This window comes from Anser brachyrhynchus (genome assembly GCF_964034855.1).
Source record: "Anser brachyrhynchus genome assembly, chromosome: 14".
NCBI classification, from domain to species: domain Eukaryota; kingdom Metazoa; phylum Chordata; class Aves; order Anseriformes; family Anatidae; genus Anser; species Anser brachyrhynchus.
This window is the reverse complement of record NC_137709.1, coordinates 6,005,134-6,025,512: the sequence shown is the minus strand read 5'-3', so window position 1 is coordinate 6,025,512 and position 20,379 is coordinate 6,005,134. Positions and strand designations below refer to the sequence as shown.

Sequence of the window (20,379 nt, the reverse complement as noted above, 5' to 3'; positions counted from 1 at the left end):
AGAGGCAGCAGAAGCTCAAGCTATCAAACACATCCTGAAGAGAAGTTACTGTCACCTGCTGCAGAATCTCTCCTGCAAAAGTCACCAGGAGCTGCCCTGGGCAGGAAGTGCAGAATGAGAGCAGGCAGATTTGGGGAGTTGAGCATCTCATGCTCACAGGTTTGCCAGTGCTCCCCTACCCTTATTAATTCAGTCTGAACACTGCTGAGCCTGGAGATGGAAAAATGAATTTAGATCACTTTTCAAACAAACTCTATTCTGAGATCCATTCCAAGCTACCTAGACCAAAAGAAACCTTGACAGTACTGAGAAGCCCCTTAAAAATAAATATACACAGAAAACCCCAGGAGTTACACAAGGACCATTCAAGCTTCAAATCACATTCGGAGTCAAGGGGGGGGGGTATAACACCTATGATTGTGATTTAAGTGCCAGAAGTGATCATTCTAACTGCAGAGACTACTTTCTTGCCACTTAAATATAGTGAAGTATAGTTCTTACAACAGGATCGTTTTGTTCTGAAAGGCTTGCATTTGACACTAGTGAAAGGGCCCAAGGAATTTTATTGAGCTGCCTCTCCTGCTTCTGAGAAAACCAGGCTTGTTGCTACCACAATGGTAGTGCAGACTGGAAGCGTGATTTACACACAAACCGTATTTGTGCCCTTTCCCACTGCAGTCCTCCAGGTGTTGAAGGCAAAAAACCAACTCACTTGGCCACAGTTTCACCCCCAAAATTGGAGATAATTTATTAAATTTTATCACTGACTGAAAAAGTCACTAACATCTCTTATAATAAGTTAATATTCTTAACAGAAAAACCCCAAGCCGTAATTACTGCATTTGCTCAGACTTAATACATTTACTTTTACAGTACGGTACTCAATAGGTTCCCCTTCACAGAAGGGAGTTTTCAACCACACCACAAGCCTCTGAATCTTCCCCGCTGCTCACTCAGACAAAATAAACTCCCCGGATGGCAACTTAGCAGTTCAACATCCCCCTCCTCTCCAGATCACAGCAAATGTGTTCTTCAGCTTTGTTGCCTGCAACAGCTTCACAGCAGGCAACGCACAGCTTTATAACCGGAGCCTAAAGCATTCTTTAGACATGCTGTAGGAGCAGAGAAAGCAACCTGGGCAGCAAGAGGCTCCTCTAAGCCACAAGTGCTGTGTGGACACAGGCAGGGCAAATATGACACTTGACAGAGTGCTGCGATTGCACACAAGGATGCAACTCACCCAGGGCCTCCTGTAAGGGAGGACTACAGAGCTCTGCTCACTCTGGTGACCCTGCATTCATTGCTTCTCCTTGATCCCACAAACTGTCTTTGTGATTCAGTTCTAAGAGTAGAATAACAGAAATTCAAGTCCTCAAACAAAACAAAACAACTAAAAAAAAAAAAAAAGCGTCCAAGAGGACAGCATAGAAATTTGAACGTTCTTCCTGTTTCCACAGCCATCACCTCATATATCCCCCAAATGAACTCGATTCCCCGGGGCTCACCTGATCAACTCTTACCTTACCACACAGAACACCCTTCACTTGCTATGTGTTTCAGCTTCTAAATTATTAGTGCTCATGTGACGGAACAAATAATTCCAGAAACCTGCAGCCAAAGTACTCACCATCCTGGATACAGGACAGCCTCCAGAGAGGCTCCCCACAGAGGGCATCTTAAAGCTGCACGGTGGCTCCTCCTGCTCAACTACGGACTCTCTGCAGCCAACACAAGAGCTCTGCAGGATTTCCAAGCAGGAACCAGCGTCCTAAACTCATCTGTTTTGAACGTTTTGAGGAGAATTCTTAGCAGTCTGCCTTTTGTGACTGCTTCCACACCCCCAGCCCTGCCACCAATATGCACAAAGAAATCAGTAAGCAAGATTCAGAATTAAGAAACCTGTGCACTTGACCACGCGTACTCCCTGCTACCACAAATGCCTCTTGCTTCTCCACTCACCAGCTGCAGGGAGGACAACAGTTCACGCAGCCGAAGAGTGGGTCCACTGCACACCTTGGGAGGGAACTGCAGCCTTCAGCAAGGAGCGTGGCAGACCCACTCATGGCAGCACTTATGACACGCTGGAAGCACACAGCTCTTTGGTCATTAACAGCAGTCAAAGCCACCGGAATCACACCTCCAACCTGTAAAATTAAATTCTCAAGCCAGACAGCTGCCCAAACCTTGCAGAAGCTGGCCCAGCCCACCCGTCCACACAACCAGAACGAGAAACCAACAAGCCGTTTTGTTACTCAGCAATGTCTTTATCATCCTCCTGCTTCTCTTCTTCGTCCTCTTCCGTTTCTGTTTTAATCTGGGCCACTCCGAGCCGGTAGAGAGCATCCCGAATCACCACCTCCCCCGGCTGGCAGCTCTGTACGATCTCCTGGATCTGTCGATTCACGATTTCCCTGCTGGTGAGGAAGTCCATGAGGCGGTTGTAGAGGTAATAATGTGTGGCATTCTCAAAGGTGATGGGCCTTTGGCGGACGTTGCTGGTTTTGCTGTCACTGATAGCGGCAATGATGGCGTTGTAAGGCTCCAGCTCCCGGCACAGGGAGATGCAGTGGTGCCGAGCCGTTGGATCTTGGTGACTGTTCTGCTCCGAACCAGCGTGAACAATTCGGCGTGCTGCTGACTTGGTGATAGGGTGCTGAACAGAGTGCTCAGCCACAGTCACGTCTACGCTGTAGTGCTGGTCTAACAGTTCAGGGCAGGACACGTACTGGGAGAGAGAGAGATGCACACCAGGTAGAACAACAACAAGCTTCCCCACAGTTAAGAAGCACGATATAAAACTACTGTTCAGCTCAACTCCAACCGGATCTACAACTTGGGACAGGGGGAGGGCCAAGTTATGCTTCCCCTGAATGCCACAAAGGTGGTTCTATACGTTCCCCACCCTTATGCCCTCAGAGATAATCCCAGGGTGCTAGCAGCTCTCTTCCTCTCCCGTTTCTCAAGAAATAGCAGCAGTTTGAGAGGAGCTGCTGTGACAAAATAAGCTACACGCTCCAAAGTTCATGAGTTGAACTGCTACAATGCACTTCCAGCACAGTTCTCCCCATTAAAGAGTGCGAACCTAATACAGCACAGGCAACACAACACTTTCAGCTCTGCTCAGGAGCTATGCACCGGCAAAGCTGAGTCACAACATAGGTGGACACAACTAACCGTTGGGGGATCCATAGGGTCAGAGAAGCAGCCCTGGTTTTTGCCCCACATCTGGGAGGCCAGGTCAGGACAGCAGATGTCTGCACACAGCGCCACCGAAGAGGCCGTATCGACAACATACACCGGAGGCCAATGACGTGAGGAAACCAACAGGTCCACGTGATCCCGTGCGTTTTCTCCTCTTACTACGTACTTTGAGCCACACACAACCTGGAAAGAAAGGGATTAGTGGCAAACAGAATATCAGAATTTAAGAAAAATAAATTCAGCTTCCTTTCAGGTATTCCAGACAATGCAGTGACCAGACAACCACTTTTTCTAAAGATTTTCTTTCCTCATCGGACACATTCACTTCATCCTGTGCAGAACTTCACCTCAGCAGCAACATCAGACACAGGTTTCAGATCACTAGTCGATAGTGAGATATCTTGCAGGACTGCTCACACTCCAAGCCCCCAAGGCAGTGTGTTTCATCCAAGGCGCAGAGGGACCCACTCCGCTCTTTCTGTTTCATGAGGGAGCTCCTAAGTCAGCTGACAGCGAATAGCAAGGTAAGAACCGGCCTTTCTCACCTGATGTGGACACACTTTGTAGATTTTTCCTCCTGTGTGATGAGCAGAAGCTGGTTTGATGCTTGTCCCATTCTGGACAAAGTCATAGAGAGCCAGGAGGGAGTAACAGAGCTGGTCCTAGAAAAGATAGGCCCCAGAGAAAGTCTGTACATGACAAACTAACAGACTCTCCAAAAGAGGGAGCAGGCTGCAGACAAGAACTTCCAAATCTTAACTTGCATGTTGTCCAATAACCTCCTAATCCCGCAGTCAGCACCACGAGGATGACAAGCAATTACCTGATATGGAAATGGCAATTACGGGCTTCCTTTTTTTCCCAGCCTACAAGAGTTCAATTTCTTTCACAATGTGTTAGTAATCCTATAATCTGCAGGCACTCATTCCTAACCCACTCCTGCCCCGGTACAGTCAGATGAGAAGTGTATAATCTAGCATGGCAAGTGTAAACTAAGGGAAGATAGTGACAAACAGTTCCATTCCTAAATAGCGGTATGTGGGTAAACGAGCCGTTACCTTTGTATCTGAAGCCTCCCAGGGGATGTCACACTGTGTCAAAAAGCTTTGCAGCTCTTCCTCGCTGTAGGAGCTTATCAGCTCAAGCCTGAAGTTTTCTTCCTGAAGTAGCCTCACCAAGGCACTCCCATTACCTGCAAAGGCAGGAAACAAGTCTAAGCATTCTTTCTCAGGAAGGGAAGTCACCAAAGTAATTTCTTCTGAAGACTGCAGAAGCAGGGACTGCACAGTCAACTGCCAGCAAGAGAAAGCTGTGAACAGTGCTAATTGCAAAGCGAGCCACGGCCCGCACTTTGCTCTAACCCTTTGCTAGTGAGGTTGCCTCTGAGCAGACTGAGCCCAGGAGAACTGCAGGCTCCATGAGCACTTGTTCAGGCTGTTGCTTATAACCTTTAACTAACTGGTTGGACTGATGTGAGTATAAACAAGCGACAGCAGATCACAGAGAAGCGTGACTGCTGCTTTTGGACGGAGCAGCTCCACGCTTGCCATTCACATCTCCTCCCTGGTTCTTTCTCTGTAGCTCCACTCCCACGAAAGCCCACGTAGCCCTTCTGCAGCTCAGCTCTCTACAGACAGCCGTAACCCTCACTGCAAAGCCAACTCGCGTGCTTGTTAAACTTACAAAGCCAGTTTACACAAATTTCAGAATATCTAATAACTAGAATGTTAAAGGAACCAGGTGCTGACTGAATTTAGCTCTTGTTCATCTGAGCTTATTCTTCTTAGGGCTTCTTGTTACATGCAGTCCATGCCCTGAATATACTGAATGCTGACAACACTGATCAGGACTAACACATCCATCTCCTAAGCTTTTTTCACATCCTGTTGAAGACTTATTCACCTTCTGAGATAGCAAGCACTGTCTGCAGCTTTTACAGCAGCAAGAATCAGTCTAACATGAAACAATACTGACTGGCATTCAGGTTGTGCTTGCTTCCTTCTGCACTGAGACCATGTTATTTCATTCAGGGTGCAGTGTTCTCATGTCCCCCATATTTCAAATGCATCAGAGCACAGCAGTGTATTCAAGATTCACTGGGCAGGTCAAAGCTCAAGCTGCTCAGTATCCTGAGAACAGGCGGACTGCTCCCAGAAGTCTTCTCTTATCTCAGCAGACATACCTTTTATACAGTCATACACCTCTAAACATCACCAAAATACTCAAGTCATCACCACATCAAGTACTGCTTAATAAGCACTTCAGCAATTACCTGGCACTGGCTGCGCATCCAGGTTCTTGTCCTTCTCAGTATTGACCACCACTGCTCCTCTCATCAGTGGAGGGAAGAAAGGAGCAACAATAGAGGCATCAAACTTTGTGATGGGGATGCTAGAAGGAAAAGCCACCTGCTCAATCACCTCTGTCTCCATTGTGGACCAGAAGTCTTCCACATTCACTTCACTCGATGCCAAGAATTCTGGCCAAGTAAACTAGAAAGAGCAAGAAACACACTGGTCAAACACAAATAACCATAGCTCATTCGAGAATTTTGTGTCAGGCTCACTCAAGGCACAGGGACTACCCAGAAGCGTGCTCAAGCCAAGTATAACAGGATGACATCAGGCTCCTATTCTGTCTTGGAGTTCCCCACAATCACTTTTCTTTGAGTGAAAGTCCAAACTGTTTATTTGACATAAAAGCCAGATGTGCTACATACTACTACTAGGGCATTTTTTTGCCATTAGGGAAAACAGCACCTCAAGGAAACTGCTGTTGGGAGAAAACAATAAAAAAAAGGTAGAAAGATTCCTTCGTATCACAGGAAGAATGCCAAGTCCAGCAAATTTCAACAAAGATCCCTACTATCAGAGGCTACTGGACCAAAGCTGTGGTCCAGAGACAGAAGATCTTGTTTTCCTGAAACACCTCTAAGAGGAAGTGCAGGCATCACCACTCCAGCCACATCCTCTTGTCAAGCATCAGCAGAAAACTGGTCACAAAGGCTTCGTGTAATTACCATGCATTACAAAGACCAGACTCAGCAGAAGTCGTTATGATCTGCTTTGAACAGGATGCGAAGTTTGTGAAAAGCTTACCTCTATGTTTTTCAATGCCAGGACATTTTCCACATTCCTCTGGGCTATTTCTACCTTGGGGGTTATGCCACAGATTCCACAGATCATATCGTTGTAATCCCGGACAGTGAGGCATTCAAAGGCCCAGTAGCCATTGCACAGCAGTTCCTGGAGCTGAGCCTGCTCATCAGAGCTCAGGCTTTTTTCTGAAAGGAGAACATGCCACTGTTACAGCTTTCACTTCCTAAAGACAGTAGAGAGGTAGCAGAACCTCTCCTATGCAGAATAAAAACAATCCTGTCCTCCAGAGAATTGCTACAGAGAACTGGTCACAGAGGTATTGTTGGGTTTAGGAAGTGATTTAACAGAAACACACCACACCAGAAGAGGTGGGTTTTCCCGTTTTTACAACCTAACAATCATTAGCAGGTCACAAAGTTTGGTGTGTTATGGTTAAAAAAAAAAAAAGAGGGAAAACCCACCAGTTTGCTCCTGAACGGAGTCGAGAATATTGCCAACAGCCACTCTGGGATCCTCTCCAAGTTTAATGTGGTTTCGGATTGCAAACAGAAGATCCAGGCTCACTAGCAACTTGTTACCCACATTGAAAAGGCCTGCAGTTAAAACAAGACAGTTATTGTCTGTCGGGTTCCAGATATTCCTCACAATGAAACATATTCCTTTCTTAATGATATGCAAAACACTTTTATGAGTACAGTTCAGAGGATCAATGAAAACAGCTGAATAGAGCTTATGTGACTATTCCCTTTGCATGTTAGCAAGATTAAATTACTTTCTAGCCTTGTCTTTAAATTAAAAATGCTACAAGGAACAACAGCCAATCTATCTCCTTGGCTCCATGCTGCCTTGCAGGAAGCCCACAGTGACTGCTGCTCAGCTGTCACCAGTCAACGCTAAAAAATAAAGCACTGCAGAGATGTCTTTGACTATGAACTGCCTCACAAAACCCAGCATTTTGTACTTAGACAGAGGAGACCTATAACAACGAAGCAAGGTATGGTGCTCCTCAAAGTATTCACGCATGTTTTTCTCACACATATAGCTTTACTTACAGAAACAGCAGAATAATTAAAGGAAAAAAATAATTCAAGTTTAATATAGTGGGGTATGCCAGAGACTTTTCTGTGCAATGACAATGTCCTGATACAGTCCCATGGCTTCTGAAGGGTTTAATCTGTACTCATGCTGTAAGTTGGTATGCTCACTTTTTTCCTACCTGTATAAATATCCATGAAGCTATGGAGGGCCAGACACTGAAGGTTCAAGCACAGTTTGACCTGAGCTGTAACCACCTGTAATCTATTCGCTGTCAGCAGCCAGCACTCCTGAGGACCAGCAAGGGAACTGTAACAGACAAGCAAAAGACAGCTCAGGGTTAAGCCAACAGGTTTTTCAGTCCAGGACTGCAGTTAGCATGTCAGTCTAAGCCAGTTCACATCAATTCACAACACAAAAAAACGTTTCATTTTTAAACGGATTCCCCTGGCAGTCAGGTCACTGTTCACATTCTTTTAACAGCACTACAGAATTTCTCCAGCTCCACGTATTGAGTGCATAGGATTTGAGAGGTAAAGAAAAGCTACAGCCTCAGCTGCCCTGAGAGCAGCATCAGCCCTGTTGCTGCAGAGCAGCCAACAGTGACTAGTAACACATTCTGCCCAAGTCTGTCCCTGCACACACGTATTCTGAAAGGCCGCCTCCCTTACAACCAGGCTGCCAAGGAGGAAGTTCAGACAGGAAAATGCCAGTTGTGCCTTAGTAGCAGAAATGTAACTGTCCACCTGAGAAAATAGGAATTAAATCCAAAGCTAGTTCCTTCCCACTGGCAGCAGCTTAATTAGAGCCTATGCAGGCACATGTGAGAGTCCTACACTCAGAGCGCTGCAAAGCAGAGCAGCACAGAAGATTTACAATGCACAGTTTGGAAGCGATAAGGTCAGGGACAGGGTACAACATGGCACTCACCTGCAAAAATGACTACATATAAAAAGCATCTCTGCTGGAAGATTCTCAGTTAGTACTAGCCTGACCAAATCAAACACCCTTAACTGGTACCAAGAAAATCTTCTTGGTTCCAGAAAAGAGAAACACAGTAGTAAACTACATGACATTTTGTTTTGGAAATGTTTGAGCTCAGGCTTTAGGCAACAGGAAGATGTTTGGCAGACTCAGTGAGGAGATACCCTACGGGCTTTTACACAAAACTAGGTAAAGTAATCCAGCCTGTACACTAGTAGTTTCTGAGAGTCTTTCAGGTTTCAATTTGGGTATAGGTTCCAAAAAGGATTCACTCAAGCCCACGCTAAACCATAAAAAGAATGAAAACATCATAAGCAAAAAGATCCACACAGCAAACATTCAGATTGGAAGAGAGAAAAGGGAAATCACACAACACACATCTCTAATCCCACAATTTTGCCTGTCAGCCTCAAAAACATCAGAATAGAAAACAAAGAGGGGATGAGTAATGAAGACTCCATTTCAAAGAAAAAATTACATCTAGACTTAGCAGCCAGTCTTTGATAAAGCTCTCTTGCTGTACGGAAATGGTAACCATGACAAACTAAACAGTGCAAGAGAAACAGAAACTCCTTACAGCTATCAAGCTAAGCCTTTTCCACAGACACGTAGATTATTCACTGTCACTTACACCAGCCTCAATATTGGAGCTAAACTAAGTATTATTTCAGGCATACTTCTAACACAGAATACCAGCACAAGGGTGAAAAAGTCACAAGTCTAAAACAGAATCTTACTTCTGTCCCCCTTTGAACAACGGGCTGTTACAGAGGAGGCACTGCGCAGATGGAGACTCATAGTAGTTTGACCAGGAGGTCTGCTCTATGGTGACTGTCTCCTCACTCACGTTGGACAGGATGAGCCGCGAGCTGTTCAGTTCGTGGATGAGTGTGAAGACCTCGGCCAGTTCTGATTCATTCTCTGGGATCTGCATGACTTTGCGCAGCAACTGCAGGGTGGATTGGCGCTGGATCTCTTTCTGGGATGGGGTTAAGGGCTCGCTGGTGTTCAGCACGTCAGACTGGCCTGGACTGACCTCCTAGAGAGAAAAAAAAACAAACAAAAAAACATTTTTTCAGTGAGGCATGTGTGAAGATGAAATATAAAGAAGTCCAGAAAAGTCACAAGAGGTAGGAGAATCACAGTAACCTCTGTACCCAGTAGACTTGACTTCTCTGCTCAATCAGTGATCGCAGACAGTAGCTTCAAGCCTAAGTTACTTCACCTAAAATTTTTCATTACAGCCCAGACTTTCCAGGAACTCCAATTATGTTGCTAAACCACCACAGACTTCTCACTGTACTGGACTGTTATTGCAGGCATTGAGGATTAGGAAGGGGAGAACAACCATCAGCAGGCATACAAACATTTCAATACACCTGGCAATCACCACTGCCTTTCTCCGTAGGTTATCAGGCACATTCTCCTGTATACCACGGCCAGACAGCCATGGCAGCCTGCATAACTGTACAGGTGCTAGGATTGACAAGTGTTAAACTAGAACTAGGGGTTGCAATGTATGGAATACATCGATCTATTACAATTGATCAGCCACAGTTCTTTCGTACAGGTGCACAAGCATAGGATAACTGAACTCCAGGTGGCGCAGAAGAACAGAGAGAACACAGACAAGCTAAGCTGTTTGATCACCTAAACCCTTCTGCTAACATTTCAACCTGTTTTTCTGTCTAGTCTAGCAATGAGATAAAAGATCAGTCCAAAAGCAGAGCCAACAACAAACTGTGTGATAGGAATGTTAAACACAACTAAAAACCAGAATTTTTTTTAAAAAATGAGGAAGAGACAAGCCGCATGCCTCTCAGAATGCAAGCTGAGCTAAGCGTACTGCTGTTCCCTACACATCTGCTTACGTGTGGATTTCACACAGGCCATTTCAGTTTGTTTATTTTTTATGTTTTTAATATACAAAGTTATGTACTTCAAAATAAAATTTAAAAAAATCAAGCGAAAGAGTAAAACTACTGCACAGACTACAACGCAGTTGTCTGTCTAAATGCTGAGTGGACATCCCAGCTAAGAACAGGACAGTTTTTGTTTTTTTTTTTAAATGGCAAAACAATCCTGTACAAGAAAAGCTAAACTTTGAAACTTTGGGGAAAAAAACAGATTACCTCGGAAGCAAACAAAACAAAATCCACAATACGCTATTTACATCCAAGTACAAGAACAGAAGAAATCTTGAACAACATCGTGCTACAACAGAATGAAAATACTACATCCAGAAATAATTTCAGGCTGGAAGTAAGTCGCGCTACAAACCCCTAAAAATAGGAAGCTCTAATACAAGATGTACTAACTCCGTTGACATTTGTCACAAACTGGTCACAAAGCAGAGCATGCTTGGAAGTTTTTTGATGAAGTCTGAAGTTCCACAAAGCTGACACAACAAATGTGATTTCAGGGGTGATTTCCCCAGCACATAGTAACATACCATAAGCATTTTTAAGCTACAGAGACATCCAGTGGTAGAACTGAGTGTTGTCTGTCTCACTCTGAGCCTCAAATACCACCATTGCAGAAGCTGAACAGTAAAAACATGGTCACAAGTATTTTCAGTAGGACATTATTGTTAGAAACAGACTTACCATAACGGAAAAAGAAAATTAACATGTTCCCATGGGAACCTGCAAACTAAGATACTTCCCCACCCACTCCACAATATTGGTTTGAAAGACAAACCATTCCGAACCTTACCAGGGATTTTGCTGTTTTCTCAGCTCTGTCTTTGGCAAGATTGTAGCCACAGCTTGGACAGACTCGTGGCTTGTGCCTGTTTGTATACACGTAACTACACGAGGGGTTCTTGCATTTCCCTCTGCCACGTGACGTTGCCAGTCCCAAATCCTGGAAGGACACAAAAATGATGTTTGTTGACCTTGACTTCTACATGCTAACATGACTGTAGAATACTCTACTTGACTATTATATGCTTTTCCCCATTTTATAACACCTAGAGTAAAGGTTAAAAAGCAGGCCCTATCACTTTGTACGTAACATTTTAACCAGTACTCAAATGCTCTGAGGCAAATCCCAGAGACCACAGACACTCCACACAGTAAACTCATTCAGAAACCACTGAACCTCCCCGCTTAGCTCAAGGAGGCGATGCAAATTGTGCCAGAGTATGAAGAAAAATCCATGTCTTAACAAGGTCCCAAACATGACTGCAACACGGCACAGAGAGCCCAGATTAAGTCAACAGATGACATATACAGCACAAAATGGTCACATTAAACACAGGATAATGTTTCTGCAAGTCAGTAAAACAAAAGCCACAGAACAACCTCATCCCAGAGATGACAATCCCCACAGTGCAACTCAGACCACCTAAAAAATTCTCACCAAAGTTACAGTGCAGCTGTACTTGTAGGAAGGGAACACATCTGGTTTGACCTCCACTACTTTAACCTGCGATGCGCTGTTGGGCAAAGTGCTGTGGAGCTAGAGATTGAAAGCAGAAATAAAAAAAACAAATAAAAGAACACCCATGAGACACCTACTACTGAATACACACATCCTGTAAGCAAATACCTATTAGCATTTTTCCCCCCAGGAAATCTGGTAATGTTCATTTAATATCAGGGGACTACAACGTGCTGTTTTGCATACTAAGGCTTTAAAATTCAGGTAGAAGTATTCCAGCATCTTAGCAAGCTTTACTTCCTACTCAATCATCTTTTACAGGTTAAACAGACTCCCTCAGCAGTCAGTATTACATGTCAGATTCCCAAACCACCACCAGATCCTCAAATATCTTCTGGAAGTAACCAGGAGGTTTTCAAAGCAGCCGGACAAAGGATTGTCCAACAGCATCTCTCAGCTGAGTTCCTGCTCCTGGCCATCCAGCACTCACACTGCTTCAGAGCCATCTCATAAAAACTGTCGGTCACAACTTCCGTCATCATAAGGGTGCTACATTCTCATATTCTATTTCTCAGCACTCAGCTCATACCCCTCATTAGGGGAAAATAATCCCAAGGAAAGGTTTGTGCATTCGAAGAACAAGCCACAGATACCTTTTGTTCCTCAGCACTTGGTGGCTGCAGAACTGCCTGACCCAATTGTTTCAGTGTACTGGGCTTCAGGCCTGACGTTCTCACCAGGGGATGCTTGTCTTGAAGAAGGAAAAGAACGCAGCAGGTTAGATAAGAAAAAACAAGTCCTGTTTTCTTCTGCAGTAAATGAAACCAGAGTCACATGAGATTTTCTTCCTCTGAACTTGAAGTGACACAAGCAGGTGTTTCATGTCCCATTTACCTGCCCTTCTGGTTAGAAAGAAATCGAGGGTGTTTTTTTTTTTAAACCTAGGATAGCTCACTATCTCCCTTCAGACACATCTTAGTATTTGACAAAGACCACTTCAATATAGAGAGGAAAGACAACCACTCCCAAAGCATACCAGAGAACCAGTATTTTTACCAGTGTTTGCAAACGCCTGTCTCTTGCTAGCCTGCTCAGTGCTGGCTTCTCTCCCCACGCTGGCTGGTGCGGGCAGAATTGCTCGCATGGGCCTTGCTGCAGCCAGCAAGGAGGGCTTCGGTCTTGGTTTACTCTTTACTTCTTGCCCTTTGTGTGCAGCAGCTGGAGCATCAATTCTAAAAGACAAGAGCTACAATTGGAAAAAAATTCCATGGTTTCCCTCTCACCCTCAATTTTCTCCTCTCTCCTGTGCTTTATTAGCGCAATAATCACAGCTATTGCAGTAGAAAGGAGAAATAGTGCTAAAGATACATCTGCCCTGTGACTACCACGACAATTTCATTGTCACTTAAAAAAAAAAAAACAACTTTGATGGACAAAACCATTTCAAAAGAACGATCTTGAAGTGGCAGAAAGCAGACAGGACACAGACGGTCTTGCACGAAGCACTGCCAACAGCCTTCAATTTCTTGGATTTGTTCCATCAGCACACATCAGACATCACACACTCCTATAACTCACCCCGCTGGCTTTTTTGCAGAGGTATTTGGACTCAGCACCTCAGAGGGCGGCGGCGCTCCCAGCCCTACGCTATCTTTTTCTGCCTGCTCTGTAGAAGAGTCTCCTTGTGGCTGGCTCTCTTGACCAACCATCACTCTGGCAGCAGTCCCTCTGTCTTCACCAAGCACGCTGTTTGCAAGAATGTGAGCCTCAGAGATGATCACTTCCTCCCACTCTGTCTCCTGCATCTGCCCCCCAGCAGGCACAGCATTCAGCAGCTGGCTGACCGCTTCAGAGCTTTCCAGGGCAGACTTCGAGGTGCTCTCACAAACAGCTGCCGGTTCTGTGAGCACTGACTGCTGACCTCTTTTAGTTGCCGGAGTTTTCAGAGAAGTGCCTGAATTTGGCTCAGGTTTGATTTTTGGTTGCTTTTCCTGGAAACAAGAAGAAGAGCACATTTCAGAGGTTCACATAGCCTGGTTTGCCATGGCCTATTCAATGCTGGATCAAAACAGCAAAATCCTGAGTGTTTAAGCAATGAATTGCAAGTGAGAGCAGGAACATCATCTTCTACAACAGGAAAGTCCCTGTTAACATTTTATCTAGCCTCCTGACAATTTTACTTTGAAAAATCAGTCTTCCTTAAACTCTCTTAAATATCACCATTAGCATCAACATCACAAACTCATCGGCCACCCTCTGGAACGAGGACCCACCTCCTACACTCCCCTTTCCTACCTTCAGCTCTCTGATGCTGTCTGTTCTTCCATGCTACTGAGGAACCAAGGGGAGCTAGATACAGAACTTGCATCTTTTGGATTAAATTGCAGTGAAGTGCAAAGGGGTGTAGAAGCACTCAGAAAAGCATGCATCTGAGGGAGTCAGGAAATACAGAATTGCTCAGGACGGTTTTTCAGCTTTAAGCGAAGTTTTACCTTCAAGACTAAGGCTACAAGAGCTGTGTACTGAGGTCAATGAGGGTAAGATGGAGCACTGAGCTGGTAATAAACAAATCCTATCAGAGAAGTAGTCAAGAGTTTCTGGTGTGATAAACACACGGATTCTAAGCTTTCTCAAGAGTTTATGCTCGGCAGAATATTCTAGGTTTCTAAAACCAGACATCTTCTAACATAATCCCTTTTTTAAGGAACAGGAAGGTATGTATTCACTTAGTTTCAGTCCTACTGATGTTACTACCAGTAAAAAAAAAAAAAAATGCTGCTGCATGTTTTTCTCCAAGGCATGACACCATAAGAATAAATGAAACTGTTTACGCAAGCATGTTCCCAGAAGAGCAGCATATAGCTGTAAGACAGAAGGAAAACCTTCCCCCTAAAATGTTTCAGTTCAAATTAGCGTAGGATTTAACAGAGCAGGCATGCCATATTCAGGCTGAAAGACCTTTTTGCAGTTAGCCATCTATCTACTTCAGTAGGTTTACAGCACAAAAGATATCGTTGCTGTTTGTATCCCAGCACACAGTAAGCTCAGCCATCAGGTCAGACTCTACAGTTTGTGTGCTGAGAAAGTTCTTCCCCCTAAATGCTTAATGAATCTAGACACATCGGTTCAGGACAAATGCACACAAAGTCACTGAAATTTTAACAGCCAGAACAAATTTTCACACTGAGAACATCCTTTAATTTGGGCCTGAGGGGCCTCGTTCCAGACAAATTTCATGAACACATCTGTTCAGAGCTCAGTAACTACCTTCACATTGCCAAGGTTTAAGGAGCAACTACTTGTTGTACACAGCTAGAGGAGATTCCAGTAACTTAAGTATCGTAGGTATCAGGTGGAGAAAAAGTTTTCCATTCAACAACCATGCCCACAACTACACCAAGATCTGGAAATCTCCTTCCAAAGGTCAGAACATCGAGAACAATCAGACACACAGCCACGAACCAACAATACCCGACATTTCAGCTTCCACTAGACCAACTATCACATGGCTCCCAAATGATCACACGCCTACCATTGCTCAGATTTACTCTTTCTTTCTGTTGATAAAACCACGTTGAAAGATCACCACAAAAATCTGAATTTGTAGAATAACTTCAAACACAGGCCTAGAAATTTCACAGGCTTTCATAAAAACAGCGCTTTTTGTCTGAAGAGAAAAAGAAGGGAAAACAAGTTTACCTTCGGGATCCATTTCCCTCCCAGGAAGTTCCCACATGCTGGGCATTTTGGTGGCTTATGTCTGGTGACATAAGTGAAGGAGCAGCCAGGATTGGTACAATTCCCATGTCCCCTGCGAGTATAGGTGGTTGTCTGAAACAAGAGTCGCCAAGAATTTCTCTACGGAGCTGGAAAAAACACCAAGCTGTGCTCATCACTCCCTTGTTCCCCGGTAAGCACTTCACAAACATTATCTAGCAACTCTGCCAGCCCTCTGCTATTATTCATTTTACCGACCAGCCAACACCCAGCTGTATCAGTGACTCAGCGCCGTAGTTACGCTGAATTTAAGCGTTCAGTCTGTACACAAACCTTCAGTATTACCAGAACTTGGATCAAATTGCAGAGCAGAGATGAACAATGCATATAACCTACAGGAGAAGCTAACCTTATGCTTTCGGTGACGTAACAGCTCTCCTATGAATTTGACAGTCTTAATAAGACAACATAGAAATGATTCAAACAGCAGTCCACAGTGAGGCAATATGCAATTAATACATTCATGTCAGAGTGACAATATTTGAAGACAAACACTCGTGGAGGTATTTTTCATCAGTAAGGTAATTTGTTGTTCTGTGTAGTGCTAAAGTACTCCCCGGTGCTTTACCGTAACTCACAGTAAACTGCTGCAACAGCAGCAGCACCACCAGCCGCTGCTCATAAAGACAGCTAAACCAGTCTTTGCCAGGACTACTACACCTACACACAGAGTTTTTGTCAGCACAGCACTTCTCAAAATTCTGTACCTGCCATCCTGAGGGAGCTGTTGTGCCGTAAGTCCCTAACTAGGGCTGATTTTCCTAGAAATGCAAGTGCTACCATTAAGGAAAAGACAAGTTAAGCTAGGTTCTTCTCAGGAACAAAAACCCGATGCATCTCCATTCTCCCTAAGACACTTGGACAAATACCATGCTAGGTATCAATATAAATACCTGCAGCATTCCACCAGCTGGAAGCACAAAGAACCCAGAAAACAGGACTTCATGCGACCTTACACACCACAAGAAGCTGCTGTGCTGGCTGCACGGTGAAGTCTCGCAACAATTACAGAAATACAGGTGGTCAGAGCGGTGAGATTAGAGAAATAACAGCACTGCTCCTCACGCAACAAGCCACATGAACTTTTCTCCAGGGATTCTCAAAATCTTAGGTTACTGCTCCTCTCCCATCACGTGGGGAAAGTGACAGCCACCACATGATTGGGGAGTTCACGTGTTCCTGTCACAAGAGAGGATTCTTGCCCTCGAAGGGATAGACACTGGCATTTTATGAAACAGATATGCCTCCAAGCAGAGGCCATACAAGGCTACACAGACCTTGAAAAAGGCAGCAAAGGAACTGCTGTTAGCCAGAGGGGTTGTGATAGCGATATGTACTCCCATCTGCTTCCAAAAACTCCTTGAGGGAGAAGGCAGCAGGTCTATAAGTCAAAGAGCTCCATTAGAATACACAAGGTGTAAAGGCAGGGACAAGAAATCTATCAACTGATCTGATGAGTTAAAACTGGACTACCTTTAAGAACTGTACCATGATCAAACCCTTCCTACTCTACCATCTTTAAGACAACCCTATGGTAATACATCCATATCTTGAAATACCACGAGACTGAATTTCTTACCAACTTAATTGACGTCGGGTTCTCCACAACGGAGTGAGCTGGTAAAGGTAACATAATAAACTGTGTAGCAGGTGTGGAGGAAGTGCTCTCTTCAGTATCCTAAAACGAAATCAAAGGGAAATTACATGTAGAAGACAAGACACAAAGTGGCCTGCGTCCCACCCTTTTGTGAACACTGCTGCTGAGCATGTATCTTGAGGACTGATGAGACCAGAAAGCGGGAAAGAAGAGTGATTGTTTCAAAAGCCTTACCAGGTCTGCTCTGGAAATCATCAAATTCTTCTCAACTTGAAGCTGAAAACAGCAGACCCAAAACTTCACAGCATAATGTTTCTGTAACAGATCCCTAACACCTCAACTTAAAACTCCCTTCTCTCTGCAGCCAAGAAAACAGCTCTCACGAGCACAGAGGTAACCTGTTTCTTCACCCCAGAATCTTGTAGTCCAACTGCGGAAGCCACCCGAATTATTGTTAAAAGAAATATTTTTTTAAGTCTCTATCAGTCATCTATCATAAGCGATAGCAGCATATAGCAGAGAATCTGGAGGCAGAGACGCAGCAATCACCGAGGTCAGAAAGCTGCTGTTTGCCACACTGCTGCGCAACACCTCCTGCAGCCACGGAGAATCTCAAGTAAAACATGTTAAACAGCAGTCAGACATCTCGCACGAGAAGCTGACGGGATTCGGAGGGTCCCTAGAGTAACTCACCCTCCCGGTCACTACGGTCACCACAGACACACCATCTGAAACCTGGGGACGGGCCACAGCGATGCTCCCGTTGGGGACGTCCGTGGAGCTGCTAACTAGAGTCTCTTCAATAACAACCCGAGTCGTCTGATACGGCTGCCCTTCGATTTCCAAAGAAGCCTCATCCAAGAGGACGTCCCCAGCCACTTTATCTGTCACGGGCGCAACGTAGTGAGAGAGAACCTCCGATGCCACCACTTCTTCCACAGGCTCTGACTGACCAAAGGAAGCAGTCTCTTCCGACAGTCCTTCGATGGCGATGCACTGCTCAGAAACGCCAACGTGGCTCGAGTCCACAGAAAGGATGTTCTGCACAGCATCACGGGGGACATTCATGATATTGGTGGAAGCTGTCAAGCCTCCACGTGCTGCCTGACCCTGTGTCACACACAGTTCCAGTGGCTGCCGGCTCCTGTCCTCCTGAAGAGTGGTTTTGGGAATAATTACATAATCTGAGCGAGGACGAATCTTACGGAAACCTGGAATGTCTGGAACTACTGCAGTTCGAGTGGACACCTTGGAGTTCTGTTGGCAAGAACAGAGCACGGAATAAATGAAAGAGGAAAAAGGAAGGGAGTCAGTTCTCTATCTTTTTCAGTATTTTAGATCTTAAAGCTCAAACGGGTTCCTGACAGAGCTGGCTAGGAACTTCTCCACATGACAGCCCGCAGTCCCTCTCAGCGCTGCTTTTATCATCCACTTTACCACCCATCACCCTGATGACATGACACAAGAAACTACCGTTTCCATCAGCAGATACCAGACATCTCCATCCTCAATTTCAAAACACGATCCCTTGATTGAACAGAAGGCAAAAGAAAGAAATCCACTGCCTCACACACTGCTTCTGTACAGGCGGTCATAAAGCAGAAACACAAACGGGAATCTGCAGCTGAACGACTCTCCCACTGCCAGTGCTGTGTAAGCAGTTAAGAGCCACGGCAGTTACAGCTACCGGCCTCTCCCTCTCCTCACACGAGAAAGAACTGCAGGAAAGGAGACTTACCGGGTCCAATCCTTCTTTCTCTAGCTTGGCTTTCTCCAAATAATAGCTTTTTTCAGCCACGCTGAGCAACCTCCAGCTCTCGCTGATCTTTTTGTTGATTTCAGATTGAGGGAGGTGGGGCAGCTCTTGCTGTACTTTCAAGTAAATGTCATAGTAGTACAGGAGGTAAGCGGATCTGAAATGCAACCAGACACAAGCATTAATCTCATTCTACAGCAACCCCTTTGGAGAAAGAACTTCCTAAGATTTACACTGGTCTCAAGGACAAATTATAAGCGTGTTATATTCACTGCTATTACCAAAGGCATTTTTAAAACCAAATAAAAATCAAGATTCTGATGAGAACCTCTGCAGTAAGGAAAAAGAGCCTAAGGCAAATTGTTCTAGAGGACACAGAGCTTAGATCAAGCGCTGCTAGCACTCATAAAGGCACACCAGAGTGAGCCCAAAGTGTCACGCTATTTTTTTAATGTTTTCTATGCTATCAAGTGTTCCACGTGTACTGCAACGTTTATTCTTATAAACTGCTGCAAGGAAAATTGCCCCCACACTCAAGACAGAAAATAAACGAAGGCAGAAAGAACTCACCTAGGCTTTTTGGCTTTTTCTCCGTGATCACCCGGACTTTTGTATTTCTTTTTCTTCTTCGAAGGCACTGGCGACGCGTACGTGTAGGCGCCCTCTATTTCCTCCATCACCACGGTTACCTCGGTGCCATCGTAGGGAGCCTCCATCGCTAGGAGCACACACCAAGCACACACCTCGCGTCAGGGACGCGCCGCCTTACCGAACACCTCTCTCCCTACAGACTGCTCCTACCCACCCCTTCTAAACCGACAGCGTCGCTTGCAGGCCCGCCTGCCTTTAACCAGCCAACAGAACTAGGAGCTACCTCCTTATTTATTTTTAGAAGAAAACACCTGTTTTTTTTAGCGTGGCTTTTGTAGCGTGCAAGCGTGCTGTGAGCGCACCTAAGGGCTGCAGCCCCCCTGGAAGCCCCGAGGGAACGGTTGGCGATCCAGGGGCGCCTCACCTCACCCCGCTGCCCCCCGGCACCCAGCCGCAGGCCCCGGGGAGCCCTGAGAGGAGCGGCGGGCCCCCCCCCGGCGGCCCCCCGGATCCCAACCCGGGCCCCACCGGGGCAAGGCCGGCGCTCACCGGGCGGCGGCGGGCGGCGAGCCCCGGTCACATCGCAGCCGGGGGAGCGGGAGGAGGCGGCGGGGCCGCGGGCCGGCGGCGGGGCGGGGCGGGAGGGCCCCGCATGCTGGGGCCGGGGCCGGGGCCGGGACCGGGGCCGGGGCCGGAGGCGAGGCGGGGCCGCACCGGACCCTCAGCGGCCTCCCGCCGCCGCCGGAAGCGCTGCCGGGAACCGCTTCCGGGTGGCGGAGCGGCGGCGGGGCTCAGCCGCCTGCCCGGCGAAGGGCGGAAGCGCCGGGGGGGGGGGGGGGCCGGACGGTGGCCGGGAGGGGACAATGTTGTTGAGCGAGAATCTGTTGGGCGAAATCTGTTGGGCAAAATCAGGGCTGGGTGTCTGTCGCCGGCAGCTGGAAGGGACAAGTGTGCAC

General features: G+C 46.0%; 1 protein-coding gene across 1 annotated transcript; it reads right to left on the bottom strand.

Moving 5' to 3' along the window:
- Positions 1-717: 717 nt before the first annotated feature.
- On the bottom strand, positions 718-20,166 carry HMGXB3 (HMG-box containing 3). Its single transcript, XM_080554831.1, has 20 exons — positions 19,973-20,166; positions 19,403-19,550; positions 18,815-18,989; positions 17,770-18,333; positions 17,059-17,157; positions 15,402-15,533; positions 13,281-13,693; positions 12,759-12,934; positions 12,356-12,453; positions 11,682-11,780; positions 11,034-11,183; positions 9,056-9,357; positions 7,516-7,643; positions 6,761-6,892; positions 6,300-6,484; positions 5,474-5,693; positions 4,260-4,393; positions 3,747-3,863; positions 3,175-3,384; positions 718-2,725 (listed from the first exon to the last, which is right to left on the bottom strand). The coding sequence occupies exons 2-20, from the start codon at positions 19,546-19,548 to the stop codon at positions 2,249-2,251; spliced, it is 3,957 nt and encodes a 1,318-aa protein (XP_080410957.1). The 5' UTR covers positions 19,549-19,550; positions 19,973-20,166; the 3' UTR covers positions 718-2,248.
- Positions 20,167-20,379: the final 213 nt, after the last annotated feature.